Below are 15,188 nucleotides of genomic sequence, written 5' to 3'. Positions count from 1 at the left end.
AGAGCAAAGATGACTTAGAGGTGATTAACTCTTGTTCCTCAGCAACCAGGAAGTACCCTTCTCTGTGTCAAAAATTCTATCTTGTTCCTTATAAGATGTTGCATTGCACCAATTCTCGGGTTATCCATATCAGGGACTTGCTTATTCCATAATTCAGCATTGTTAGTCAAGATTTCTGTGGGCTCTGAAAACCTCCAGGCAATTAGATTATTTGGCAGTCAAATGTTACTTGCAGGCCTTAGCTCAAAAAAACTATGCTGTGTTAAAGAGAAAGTTTGTCTTTTTTCTTTTTGAAGCCAATGCCTTTTAGTTAAGGAAGTCCCTGTTTATTAAGATTCTTTTTAAGTAGATTTGAAAATTTTATCAGTTTTCTTTTGTTGTTTAGCATGCTCTCTGGTCACTGCATATTACTTTCCCTAGTCTATACTGCAGAGTCAGTCAGATAATTTTTACTTTCTCTAGCTAATTAGGTGTTCTGTTCATTAGATTAAACTAATTATTCAAGTGTGCACACTATTCATGTAACTTTTGTAACCCTTTCATAATAAGAGCAGTGTGCTGCAAAGTTGAATATGAGAAAAAGGATAATTCAAACAGCTGATTTTACTTTGTCATCAACTAATATATGCATGACAGGGCAGATTATTTTCATTCAAACAATATCCTGATAGTGATATTTGGTGATAGTTCTGGGCTATACATGTAGGCAGGCTGATCTGTTTCTTTCCTTAATCCCTTTCAAGAGCAAAAATGCTAAAAGAATATTTGAATAGATATTTTCAATCACCACTTTATAAATTAAACTGAAATTTTCTTTGTTATAGTTTTCTTCTCCTCCTCCTCCTTTTCCTCCTCTTCCTCCTCCTCCTCGGTTTAATTAACTCACCAGGCTTTAAATTGTTTTCCTTTCTCTTTCCCAGGTGATAGTCTTTCTTAGTGCTGCTGTTCACCCTCATTTCATCATTTCCCTCTTTTTTTTTTTTTATTTTTTTTTCATTCAGTCTGTTATCCCCTTCCCTCACACACATGCTTTCTTTGATATCTCTTTCCTGCCTGCATATTTCTCCTTGTTGTTCTGCCACCTATCCCTGGTCACTAGAGGTATGAACCGTATATCTCTTTTGTGTCAGTCTGGCCCTTGCTATGATGCTCCAGTTCTTCTCCATCTAGTTGAATATAAATCTTTAAAGCATGCTTGGAGTGAGTAAAGATACCTGAGACATGCTTATTTTTAGACTGCTGTAAAATATCCTGTTCTTCTTTTGCCAATTTAGTTAATAATAAACATTAGGTAATACATTTTTAATATCCTTAATTATTTAAAGTGCCAACATATTGTTTTTCTGATTAACTGCAGGATACATTATCTTGCTTCCTTTTTTTAACCTCTTACAAATTGTATTAATTTCATTGGGTTGTAACAAAGGGCTAAGAAATAAAGAGTGCAGTCTTGTGCAGTTGACCATAAATGTCTACTGCTGAGAAAAATCAGATCTGTTGGGGTTTTTTTAGTTACTTACCAAAGCACTTTTTATCCATAACTCTCAAACCCATTTACAGGTGAGGACAGTAGCATTTTCCCTTTTTTATTGATTGGAAAAATGAGGCACGGAAAGGTAAATGACTTGTTCAATGCCATCCGGCCAACCAGGTCTTCTAAATCCTAATGCAGCGCTGTGTCCACTAGGCCACTCTGCACTAAGTAAGATACCTTAGTCTCAAATTTCCACAGGTTGATGAAAATGGTGTGTGTGGAGGAGGAAGGGGGGGCAGGCAAGATCAACTTAGCCAGTAAGGTGCTAAGGAAATTGGAAGAACTTCCTTCCCTGAGAAGTCTCTCTGGAACATTTTCAGCAGTGCATGGTTCTGCTATGTGCTTAAAATCACCAAGAAAAATACCTGGGAAGGGAAACAAAAAAACCTCAAACTTTCCTCCCTCATAGGAGCAAGAAATCAAAGTAAGGCTGGGTGGTGGAATAGGCCCGAGTACCTTCAACCGCCAGAGTGAGTGGTGATGTTATGCTAGACACCCAGGTTTGAGTTGTTGTTTTTCTAGGGCCTGATTCCAAGAAGAAAGACTCCAGTTGACTTCAGTAGGTTTTGGATCTGTCCCAGGGCATATTTTGGAACATTTTTCAATGAAATTCATCTCAATGTAAAAACGCAGTGATCTGTAAAGAGAGTTCTCTCTTATTCCCCGTATCCCCAACACTTAAAGTATTAGGCCAGGGGTGGCCAAACTTACTGGCCTTCCAAGCCACATACAACAATCTTCAGAAGTGCAAGAACTAACAACAGTCTTCAGAAGTTCAAGAACTAGGGCACACCTGCTGGGAGCCAGGGCTTGGGGCTTCAGTCCCATCCCTGCTGAAGCTACAAGCCCAGCAGTTGTACCCCACAGGGCTAAAGCCCTGACAAACCCCCTCCCTCCCTGCTGGACAGAAGCCCCTACCCTAGTACCCTACTGCAAGGCAGAGGTCCTGAGTTCCCCCTGCCCCTATCTAGTAGATGGAGAATCGGGGGTGTGTGGAAGGTTTGTAAGCTGCGCTTTTCACAGTAACAGAGCCGCATATGGCTTGTGAGCCAGTTTGGCAACCCCTGTACAAGGCCAAGGCCTGTATTTGTAGGTGTTGGTTACCCCCAGGCGGGACTCTTGGCATTCAACCAAGAAACTGACAAATGAGACTTCTAGCTCTTAACTCCCGGGTGCTATTTGTGTTCCTCCTCCTGTTTCTGTGGTAACAGTTTGGATCAGCAAAGGCAAGGCAGAGTGAACATTTTAAAAATGTCACTTGGAAAAGTCAGCCTTAAAAGTCTTACCATGCCAGTCTGTTTCCATGGAAATATGACCCCACTGAGGTGTCAGAACTCCTGTTAATTTTAGGCGCTGGCTCCCATGTTTTGTGCTTGGTACCAAGTAAATCAATGTCAGATCTGTAGCAAACACAGATTGGGTATTCAGGCCATTTAAAAACTTGCATTAAAGTGGTTTGATTTGATTTGACCTTCCTTCCCATGAAAATAGGAAGAGAAAGGCAGCCAGAGGATTAGAGCTCTCATTGATCAACTTCAGCTTCACTGGCTGCCAATGAAGACCTGAAGTTTCAAGAAATGATTTCCAAAAAACATCTACAGATTTCAAGAGTGTCTGTGCTTAAAGAAGGGGAAAGTGAATACAAAATAGTAGGGAAAACATCTTTAAACTATTTCCCCTCCAGTCCCCTTTTTTCCCCTTTGAACATGATTTCAGAGAGGAGATTGGCTAAAAATTCCTGTGATACCTGCTCTGGTAGAGAAGAGACAGGACTCAGTTGTAATACTTGAGAGGAAGAACGGCATTGCGCAAGAGCCTCTTCTGAAAAAAATGGCGGCTCATTAGTTATGCAAATGAGGCTCGGTGATATTCAACGCTTAGCCTCATTTGCATATTACTTGCGCAAGAAGACGCAAGTGTAGACATAGCCCTGGGGATCCCAGCAAAAGGCTGGGCATCCCAGGAAGAGGCTGTAGTGCTGGGAAGAAGGATAAAGGAGTTTGAGGCACAAGTGGTGTTCTCATCCATCCTCCCTGTTGCAGGAAAAGGCCCCGGTAGGCATCTTTGAATGTTGGAAGTAAATGTGTGGTTGCACAGCTGGTGTTGGAGAGAGGGCTTTGGATTCTTCAAACATGGGATGCTGTTCCAAGCAAAAGGGTTGCTAGGAAAAGATGGGATCCACCTAATGAAGAGAGGGAAGAGCATCTTTCCAGGCAGGCTTGCAAACCTAGTGAGGAGGGCTTTAAACTAGGTTAGTCAGGAGAATGGTGACTTAAGCCCTGAAGTAAGTGGGAAAGTGGGATACTGGGAAGAAACACAAGGAGATAAGTGCAACAGAGGAGACCTCGGATTCCTATGGAAAGAGTAGAACAATTAGCTGCTTATCTATGGTTTCTGTACAAGAACACAAGAAGCTTGGGAAACAAGCAGGAAGAATTAGAAGCCTTGGCACAATCAAAGAACTAGGATTTGATTAGAATAATAGAGACTTGGTGTCATGACTCACATGACTGGAGCACTGTCATGGAAGGATATAAACTGTTCAGGAAGGACAGGCAGGGGAGAAAGGTGGAAGAGTTGCACTGTATGTAAGAGAGCAGTATATACTGGAGCTCTGAGCAATCAAAGCAGGAGAAAAGCCTGTTGAAAGTCTTTAGGTTATGTTTAGATGTGGGAGCAAAAGGGGTGATGGTGTGGTCATTGTCTACTGTAAATCACCACATCAGGTGGATGAGGTAGACGAGGCTTTCTTCAGACAACTAACAGAAGCTTCCAGATCACAGGCCCTGGTTCTCATGGGGGACTTTAATCACACTGAAATCACCTGCAGGGTGATGGACCTCCAGGGTCCATTAGTCCTGTGGCACCAGCAAATGGACTGTTAGCAGCCTGGTCAGCAGTGTTGACCAAAGCCACCAGGGTCCCTTTTCAACTGGGCATTCCAGTGAAAAACTGGACGCCTGGCAACCCTGACATATGGGGTCATTGCGCCCCTCCCCCCCCCCATTCTCAGGATGCCTCTTCATAGAATCATACAATCATAGAATTATAGGGTTGGAAGAGACCTCAGGAGGTCATCGAGTCCAACCCTCTGCTAAAAGCAGGACCATTCCCAACTAAATCATCCTAGCCAGAGCTTTGTCAAGTAGGGACTTAAAAACCTCTAGAGATGGAGATTCCACCACCTTCCTAGGTAACAAACACATTCCAGTACATCACTGCCCTCATAGGGAGGAATGCAAATATAGACATCCGATATTGCAAATGAAGCAGGGAATTAAATATCCCGCACTTCATTTGCATAATCACGGACTGCTGCTTTTCCACAATAGCGCTATTTCGGGACCTCAATCAAACTGGGTCCCCGCGGGGTTATTTTGACAGAAAACCCTTCCCTTGAAATAACCCTTACTTCTCAAAAAATTAGGTTTAAGGGTTATTTTGAGGGAATGGTTTTCTCTCAAAATAACCCCGTGGGGACTGAGTTTGATGTCCCGGAAGAGCGGCAGCCCACGATTATGCAAATGAAGTACGGGATATTTAAATCCCTGCTTCATTTGCAATTTCGGATGTCTACATGTGCATTTCTCCCTCGAAGGAGGAATCAAGTGTGGACATACCCTTAGTTTTTCCTAATATCCAAGCTAGACCTCCCCCACTGCAACTTGAGGCCATTGTTCCTCATTCTGTTTTCTGTCACCACTGAGAACAGCCTCTTTGGAGCTCTCTTTGAGGTAATTAATTCCTGCTAAGAAATCCCCTTTCACTCTTCTCTTCTGAAAACTAAACAACTCTAATTCCCTCTGCTTTTCCTCGTAAGTCATGTGCTCTCCAAATCATTTTTGTTGCCCTCCGCTGGACTTTCCCAGTGGCTTGGACTTATGATGGCAATCAAATTTCTATCCTGTGCAAATATACCAGCTTCCTGTGCAGTAAGAGCTCAAGTCATAATAGTTTAGATCCTCACTTTGCTAAAGCTCTGGGTGTTTGCTATTTTGGTTACAGGCTATATCTAATAGAAAATTTTGCTAGCCATTAAATTTTCTCCTTTTTATAATCCCTGTCCTATAGAAATAGGCACAGCAAATACAAAAAGTTTGCCAAATATTAATATTTTATTAATAACATAAAACTCAGTTGGTATGGAATTTGACAGGACTGGAGTTGGGATGACATGTAATCTAAGTGGCCTGAAGTCATTCAATCTGAAATATTATTTTTGAACCATTGTAAATATAGAGATACATTCTGCCATTGCAAATTACTTTTAAAGACTTCAGATTTCATGTTTATGATCAGGAGGAGAAAGGTAATCTCACAGCCTGTTTGTTAAGCAAATGTGTGTCAAAATAAACCCTAATAATAGTAGACAATATTGTAAATGTTCCACTGTGGCAATTTTTGCAAGTACTTGGAAGGCACCAACTACATTTTATAGCAATAACTTTATTGCTCAGTGAATACAATGTGCACAATACTGTATACACGTGTCTTGCAAAATGTTTTTCATGTAATAATGAATCAGATAATCATCCTATCTTAGGCCCTGTTAGGATTCCTGGAGCAGGTGAGCTGGGATTGTTAAGGCAGCACTGAAAGGGAATTTGATCTGGCAATAGAGTTTCAGAACCCTATCTGGACTTCAGACTTTCAGGTTTCCCATATTCCAGAGCTACTCAAATTAATAAGATGTGACATTGCCAATAGACAATTAGTCTCTGCCTTTCCAAAGAAGTTTGCATTAACTGCTGCCAAGTATCTTGGTGTTATTGTTCTGGAAACTTACCTCATACATTTTCTGTGTCTGGTCTGTTGCAGATTGACTTGTATAATGCTTCTAGTAAAGTGGAGTCTGTTGTCATTAAGTGCTGTTTTCTCATCTGTGTTTGTTCACTGTTCCTAATTATGAAGTTGGAGGAGGATTCTGTGTGGTTACTAACATTGTTATTGTGCTAAGAAATCCTTTCTGATTCTACTTAAATAATCAAGTACTAGACAGATACGTTTAAGGTAAACAAAAAAAAAAAGGATTTTTACTTATGACTGATAAACACCAGGAAGATCTTCTAAATTTATTGCTAAATGTGGGGTTAGGAGGGTGGGAAACATAGCTGCTACTTTGGAAAACAATGGGTTAAACCAGTGTTTCCCAATTGGTGCTCCGTGGAACCCTGGGGTTCTGCAGAGCAAAACAAGGGGTTCCGCGAGGAGCCGGCGCTCCCCCGCCCCCTCTGAAAAAGAGAGAGAGAGAGCCAGCTAGCCAGCAGAGACTTGGGTGGCGAGTTGTGTGGGCTTGTGGTGCCCATGCTCCCGCAATATTTGGAGCTGGAGCTAGAGCTGGAGCTGGTCCCGACCCCGACTCCCTCCCCTCCCCCGCACGTGTCCTCCGAGCCCGGCCCCAGAGCGTCTCTCCCCCGTGTCCGTCCCATCTCAGGCCTCTCCTAATGGAATCTTACCCTCCATCCAATGTACGAGCCAATCCAACACCCAACACTTCAGCTTCACTTCCTAGGATGAGGCATACCTGGGAGGTCGAGAAATGCCTTTTATGTCGACCGCAGAGCGTCCAGACTACCGCGCTGAGCCGACAAACAGCTGATCAGCTCAGCGTGGCAGCCATGTAAATTTAAATGAATTATTTAAGTCAACGCTTCATTTTCCTATGCCGGGTAGTCCAATCTATATGCCTCTGTCGCCAGAGGCATGTAGTCTAGACGTACCCTTTGTCAGGAGGCACTCAGCCTATGAGACTTTTGTGTGCAGCGTGCTGTTGATCTGATTACCGCCCATCTGGCTGGCTCCAGGAACAGCCTCACAGATTGCCTCAGCAGGACCTTCTCATCTTGCCATGAGTGGTCCCTCCATTTGGAGGTGGTCAGCGAAATCTTCCATCAGTGGGCAACTCCCCAGATGGACCTGTTTGTGTCCAAAGAAAACAGGAAGTGCCACCAATTCTCCTCCATTTGGGGTCCAGAGAAGGGTTCACTCTCAGATTCCTTCCTCATTCTGTGGACAGGAGCACTCGTGTGTGTCTTTTCACCAGTGCCATTAATCCACATGGTCCTGGGAAGGTCAAGCAGAACAAAGTTCAGGTCATGTTCATGACTGTGGTGTCACCCCAAAAGCACTGGCTCAGCATGCTGTTTGACCTGTCAGTAGCTGCCCCCTTCCCACTGCCTCTTCGATCAGCTCTGGTGTCACAGAACCATGGCAACCTGCTGGCATGGCTGTTGTATGGCTGACTGAGAATGAACGTGCATGGTCAGCCCATATTCAGCCCATATTCAGCATGTGTTGCTTGGCAGAATAAAACTGTTGACCATGGCAAATTACTTAGCAAAATGGAAAAGGTTTGAGTTCTAGGCTGTAGAGAAGCATCTTTGGTGCAGGATATCCTGGATTACTTGTTGCATCTGAGACTCCAAAGGTTGGCCTTTTCTTCTGTTAAGGTCCACCTGGCTGCCATCTTGGTGCTGCATCCACTGGTCCAGCACAGAGCCCTCTTCACCTACCCTATGACTGTTTTTTTCTAAAAGAGCTGGAGCATACCTTTACCCACATGACTGGGAACCAGTTCCCGCTTGGGACCTGAACCTAATGCTGTCCAGACTTTTGCCTCCCCTTTTGAACTCTTAGCTTCCTGCTCCCTCCTCCTCTTGTGCTGAAAGTCTCCTTTTTGGTCACCATAACTTCAGTCTGTAGTGTGTCAGATTAGGGTGTTCATTTCGAAGCCACCCCATGCGGTTTTCTTCAAGGACAAGGTGCAACTGCATCCTCATCCAGCATTTCTGCCAAGGTTGTGTGTCTGTTTCATATAAGTCAGGATATCTTTTTAACTGGTCCTTTGCCCAAAGCCCCATGTCTCAGCTGAGGAACAGAGGCTTCCCATCCTGGGTGTCAGATAGACAGAACAAAGCCATTCTGTAAGCATCACAACAATTCGTCACAGTTGCACATAAGATGAAAGGTCACCCTGAATCTGTTCAGAGAATCTCATCTTGGATCATGGCATATATCCAATACTGTTCTGAGCTGGCAAAGATACTCTTGTCAGCAAATATAATGTCTCACTCGCTCAGGTGTAGACATCACACCTTTGAAGATGTTCTGTATGGTGACAAAATTCCCCCATAAAATTTGCTACCAATTACCATGGGACAAGATTGCTATTCAGTACTTCCTTCATAAATAGACAGTATAAAGCTGGGATGTCAGACCACATAGACTGCGCACTGTACAGGCAGTCCCCGAGTTACGCTGATCCGACTTACGTCGGATCCGCAGTTACGAACGGGGCCCTCCCTCTCCCTGGTCTCCAGCAGACCAGGGAGAGGAAGCAAAGCGGCGGAGCACGCGTCTCTGGGCAACTCTGCCTCGGGCTTCCTGTAGTCAGCCACTGGTCAGTTTCAGCAGCGGCTGAATCTGGACGCCAGTTCTGACTTACATACAGATTCAACTTAAGAACAAACCTACAGTCCCTATCTTGTACGTAACCTGGGGACTGCCTGTACTTGGGAAAAAAACTCTTTCTCTCATCCCCGGACCTTTTGTCAGGTTTTCCTGGTATGACCATCCATTAATTTGGGCTGGCAGCTAAATTTCTGTCAAAAGTCAGTTTCCCCACCACATTCCCAAGTAGGCTGACAAGATTGCAATGGTCATAAATATGTAACAAGTTTCATGCCTATGGAAAAGAGATCAGAAATGTGGCTGATGGTAAAATATCTCTTGTTTTTCAGATTTCTGATGCAATAGAATGTCTTCAAGAAGCGCTGAAGCTATGCAAAGATGATATGAATTCACTTCATCTCCTGGCTCTCCTTTTTTCAGCCCAAAAGCACTATCAGCATGCACTTGATGTCATCAACATGGCTTTAGCTGAATACCCAGAGAGCTTTAGGTAAGTGATGTTGCTTTAATGTATTATCTAAAATGGTTTGATGAATCTAGCTATGAGTTCATATCTGCCTACTATATCCCTCGTTCTTACCCAAGGGACTGATTTGCCACAGCATTACTCTGGTTTTACACCAATTAAACTCTATTATAATTACACTGGTGTAAAACTAAAGTAACTATGACACATTAGGCTCAATAAATTTGGTGTACTGTCTCAAGAGCCTTTCTGATAGATTAATTATGTAATAAGTAAACCAGGGTTTGCTTGGCATATATGTCTTTGTATAATTTTTCCTACATGTGCTTTCTGTACTTTTTCATGTTTTTATATACATGTAGAACGAGCACGAGACAAATATTAAAAATTACACCCTCTCAAATAGTTGATATTTTGGTTAAAAACAAACTAATTTTAGGCTGTGGATAATTCTTCAGATTTTCACTATTTCTTTTATACTTGTGTGACCTGATTTGTGGGAATAGTCTGGTTTGGGAGGAAAGAAGGTTATGAATTGTAACGTACACCTGAAGGGGTTGGCTTGGTTGTCTAAGACCCAAGTTTGAAATAACAGAGACTCCTTGGAGTCATAGGTTCAAATTGTATCACCATTATTTCACCCTTCCACCTTTGAATGAGACAAATTGAGTTTCTTCCAGTTTATTATGTTATGGCCTTTTAGATGCGGTCTCTTAAAAACTGAGATGGTGTCATTACAGCTATCATGCCATTTTTAGTAGGAGTAGAGGCTAGCTCAATATCTCATTCCATTCAGAGATTGCCTGTATTTCATTGGGGGTTTATACAACTTGAGTGCTTTAGAATCCTTGGTTTATCAGTTACTGCCTTTTACAATTGACGTGAATATTCTAGACGATACTCAGCACATGTCTGAAGTTGTAACCTTCTGTGCACACTGTGTTTTAAAGAAAGTGACAATTAGAACATTTGTTAGTATAAGTTAAGTCCTTCTTCCAACAATACAGTTATGTATGTATGGCTGAGCAGGGAAATACTGTATTGGTTTTTGTGATATATCGTATTTTTGTGAAGATAGTCATCATAATAAAGTCCTCACCCTCTACAATAAGGAGTCAATTATTCCTAGAGAACTATGAACACTAAAAAGTAAATAAGACCAAGAATGTATCAAAGACCAAGATACCCATTTTTGTCAGAAACAGAGGATTTGCCATATCAAATCAGACAACTCCTTCTTCAAATCCCGTATCCTACCTCCACCAGTGTCCAATAACTTACACATCAGAGGAAGGCAAAGAAACCAAATTAAACATGATGCACCTGCTACATATGAGGGGGGAAATTCCTTTGTGAACTCTGAGGCAAACAAATTATCCTGACGTATGAGAATAATATGGTCTATCCTTCTGAAACTCCCCTGGCCCACTGTAGCAAGGTGAGCCCCCATGAGAGTAACATATAAGGTTGGATAGAGAGTTGGGAAATGTATTAATGGAGAGTGAATATTGAAAGCTGCAGGGCCTCAGATCCATTCCACACATTCTACAAACACAACTGCCACTTGACTTCTTAACAGCAGCCCCCCTTCACTCCCTGTGTCTGTTGTGAGCTCTAGTGGAACTGGATTGTGAGAACAGGTCTCATGTACAAGGGTGCAGGCGTAAGTCCTGCCTTCTCTTCTCTTCTGTTCTGGCTCCTACAGCCTTGTTGTTATCACTGAATGCCCTCCAGCAACATGTAGTCATCTGGTAAGTCAGGCCTGGGCAAAATACCCTCTGCAGGCTGGATCTGGCCTGTGAAGCTGCCAGATCCAGCCTGCAGTGGAGAGCCTTGGGCAGACTCCCTGCCTGCCCCCTGCTTGCTGCGAGAAAAGCAGCTGTTGCAGCCTTGCGGTGCTCTGTTTGAACAGTTGTGAGCCCCGGGGAGGAGCGGAGGCTTCAGGCACTGCTCCTGCCCCCAGTACAATCCCATTGGCTGGTTTCCAGCCAAAGGGAGCTGCCTGTTGTCAACAGGCATCTTGTGAAGCACCCTCCCGCCCCCCCAGCCTTCAAAAGACACATGATCCCTGCAGATAGTGCAGGGATGAGGTAGACAGGGAGTCTGCTTGAGAAGGCTACTGGCTGGGAGTCAAGCAGCTAAGTCTCGAAGCCACAACCTGCCTCTGGCACCCTAACTCAACATATCCCAAACCCTTTGTCCCCTCCTGCCCCCAATATCTCCTCCCAGACCCTGTACCCCAAACATCTCCCCATGTCACAACCCAAACCCCTGCACCCCAGTCATCTGCCCCAAGTCACAACCCACTCCTGCCCTAGACCACATCCCAAACCCCTCCATCCTCTCCTGCATCCTAGTCTTCTATCCCAGGTCACAGCCCCCTCTTGCCCAAGGTCATAACCCAACCCCCCTGCACTCTAGTCTCCTAACCCAAGTCACAACTGCCTCCATCACCCAGACTCCTTCCTAGACCCCACACCCTCTCCTGTAGCCCACTCTCTTACTGCAAGTCATGCTACACGCCCTTCTGCAGTCATGCTACATCCCAGACCACCCCCCTTCTCCATTAATATGGAAAAGTGCAGCCCTTAACCACTTTCCAAATTCTTGGAGTGGCCCCCCATCACAAAATTTTGCCCACCCCTGTGGTAAATGAAGGAATGGAGAGAGGTAACAGAACTGTCAGGAGGGAGTAGAAGAAGACCCAGCAAAGATAACAAAGTATAAGGAAGAAAAAGGAAAAATAATACTGAAGAGAGAGAGAAGCCGGGGGAGGGAGAGAGGTGAGAAAAGTCATAAAGAAAAAGAACAGACAAAGGGGAGATAGTGGCAACTGTGTGGACATAGTGGAAAGGAATGGGGCTGCCCATTTGCCCCTGCATACCAAGGCCAGTAGGGAGAGGCTTCAACATTAAAAGTTGCTAATATCTGTCTAGGTGAAAGCCAGCCCATTGAAATGGGAGGAATTGTGGCAGATTAAAGATCACACCATATTTGCAACTTTGACCTCTGCAGCAGCACAGTCTTTTGAAGTAGCTGGAACTGTGAATGGCTGACAGTATTCCAGTTGTATCTACTAGAAGAGAAGTGTATCCTGTTGAAAACTTGGCTCATATGCCAAAGCAGTGATATAGAAAGGAAACCTTTTATTTTGAACTGTTCCTAAATTTTCTAAAGATTAAAAATACAGATTTTATCCAGGAGGGCTTTCTTGCTTTGTAAGTATTATCCAAAGAGTGAGACCAAATTGTAATGTAGATCTCTAGTTGCAATTGACGTGAAGGAAAACTAGTGATTTTTTTAAACTATTGTTTACAAAGTAATATGCAAAGCTAAACAAGAAAATTACAAGGGAAGCTGCAAGAGCTGTCATATATCTCTCCCCAGTAGTGCAAACAGGTCAGTTCTGGTGCCCAGAGCAGCCTATAGAGACATAAAATCACCATTAGAAGATGGATCTGGGTAGTTGTATGAGTAAGACACATTCTATCTCTCTTGCTCCCTATTGCAGCACATGTGCTGTGGAGGGGTAGGACTTTGGGGTATTTCTTAAACTGCAGCAAGGGAGGTTTAGGTTGGACATTAGGAAAAACTTCCTAACTGTCAGGGTGGTATAAATGGGAATAAATTGCCTAGGGAGGTTGTGGAATCTCCATCTCTGGAGATATTTAAGAGCAGGTTAGATAGACATCTATCTGGGATGGTCTAGATGGTAGTGGGCCCTGCCATGAGGGCATGGGACTGGACTCAATGACCTCTCGAGGTCCCTTCCAGTTCTAGTGTTCTGTGATTATCAGGAGATAGGCATGGAGCAGGCTCTGTCCCCTTAAGCAAGGTGGAATGTAGCAGCTTGCCTGCTTAGTAAATTGTTCCTATTGTTCTTACATTGACTCTTGTTCTTACATTGACTCAAGACTCTTTTACATTGCCAGAGTGGTGTAAAGGAGTCTTATTGTAAAGGACAATGTGACCTTATACATGCTTATGGTGTTTTAGAGATTAAAATTGAGCTAAATTGCTATCCAAATGTGTCCCATGAACTGTTTGATATGATACTGACCTTTCTGGAGATGGTCAGAAGCCAATGTAAATTGTGAATTTGTGTCCCCAGCCCTCACTTTCTCTTCAGTTGCCTATGATGTAGCAGTGAGCATATGGCTGCATATATTTATTGACTAATAACTAGGAGTAAAAGGTCAGTACTAGCTACTTACTATTAGACAGAGGGGGCTTGGAAATTTCCACCAATGCTTCCCCCACCCATTCTCCATCCATTGTATCGTAGTTTCAGGGGCAGATGACAGTTTTGCGGAGCCCCGGGCAGCGTAATTCCGCGGGGCCCCCCCCTTTGCCACAGCGCATGCACAGTGGCGCCATGGCACATGCACGGGGCTTTTTGAAGCGTGGGGCCCGGGACGGCCGCCCCGTTCGCCCTGCCCTATATCCGCCCCTGTGTAGTTTAAATAAACTTACCAAAATAATTAAAACTAGCATAATTATATTATTTATTTGATAAATAAAATATGCAGAATTTTGCAGAATTTTAAAATCCTGTGTGTAGAATTTTTAATTTTTGTTGCAGAATTCCCCTAGGAGTATGCTTTGCAAAAAGGACTCTTGCCAGGTGAGAAAATCTACCTGTGTTCACAATAGTTTTGAACTAAATATTAAAAATATCACACCCAAAACAATTTGCCAGTTTTGCTTTGGAAGCTCAGCCCTATGAAATAATTGCTGGTGAAAGCATGTTGGGAACTGCACCTCATTCCGCCTCTATATTCTCTTTCTGAAATTTCATATCAAATCAACTATCAGTTTAAATATTTGGGGGGCTTTTTTGTCTTTGCAAAAAAGAATTACTTTGTATTTCATGCAAATACCTAAGCAGGCTAGGAAGCATCTAATGCAGGGGTGGGCAATAATTTTTACAGAGGGGGCACTTAATTAATTTTGGTATGTGGTCATGGGCTGGCTCCACCCCAGGAAGGGGCAGGGCCTGGGCAGAAGGGGCGGGGCTGGGGACTAGCCTTCGCCCAGAGTTGTGTGGGGCCAGAAGCTTTGAATTAAAAACACAGCAAAGGGCTCATGGCTCCCAGCTCTGCTACTGTCGCATTGCCTGGCAGCTGCCCAGGGTTGCTGCGGCTATTTAAAGGGCTTGCAGCTCTATCTCTTGACAGGGTAACATCATACCTGGGAGCCGTGAGCTATTTAAATAGGTTCCTGCTGCCTGAGCCATGGCCTAGAAATTCAGTGGTACGGGCAGCAGGATATAGATAGAAAGTGGCCAGATGCAGTCCGCAGGCTGAATCAAAGTGTTAGGCAGCCTGGATCTATCCCCTGATCCGCATCTTGCCCAGCCCCGATCTAATGTCTTTTGGAGACTAATAAGAAAATGTGTTCTGCATGGGAAGCTCTTTTTATTGCAGCATGTGACTGTTCTTCTGACATGAAGGATAATGTTCAAGTGGTTTGAGGCTTACCACAGCTAGCCTTTCAAAGTATGAAACACTGTTCTGGATTATAAATGGTTTGATGACACCAAATGCCCTTGACTCCCCCTCTTCCACTACATTAATTTTATAATGTTGAGATCCTCAGGTGTTCTTTCTTACTAGAGAGGAGATGGCATAAAAGGGGCGTTTGCAGATGCAAGGTCAGATATCCTTCATGGGTTTGATCCCCCCCTTTCCACTGTCTGCAAGGATATACATTGTGCAATACTGTGGGGGGTGTTGGTTGTCTACAACATTCACACAGCTGATGACAATAGTAGTATTC

The 15,188-nt window shown here is 43.6% G+C and overlaps 1 protein-coding gene across 2 annotated transcripts in view; it reads left to right on the top strand.

Moving 5' to 3' along the window:
- TTC7A (tetratricopeptide repeat domain 7A) overlaps window positions 1–15,188 on the top strand; it is a 232,374-nt gene that overhangs the window by 106,469 nt on the left and 110,717 nt on the right. For both annotated transcript variants that reach the window (XM_006125491.4, XM_075925403.1), the window contains one exon: window positions 9,274–9,434. In XM_006125491.4, the coding sequence (XP_006125553.2) occupies window positions 9,274–9,434 (161 nt within the window). The remainder of the gene's footprint in view (window positions 1–9,273; window positions 9,435–15,188) is intronic.

The sequence above is a fragment of the Pelodiscus sinensis genome, chromosome 3 (assembly GCF_049634645.1).
Source record: "Pelodiscus sinensis isolate JC-2024 chromosome 3, ASM4963464v1, whole genome shotgun sequence".
Lineage (NCBI taxonomy): Eukaryota > Metazoa > Chordata > Testudines > Trionychidae > Pelodiscus > Pelodiscus sinensis.
Note: the sequence above shows the minus strand (reverse complement) of the source record. Positions and strands in the feature narration are given on the sequence as shown.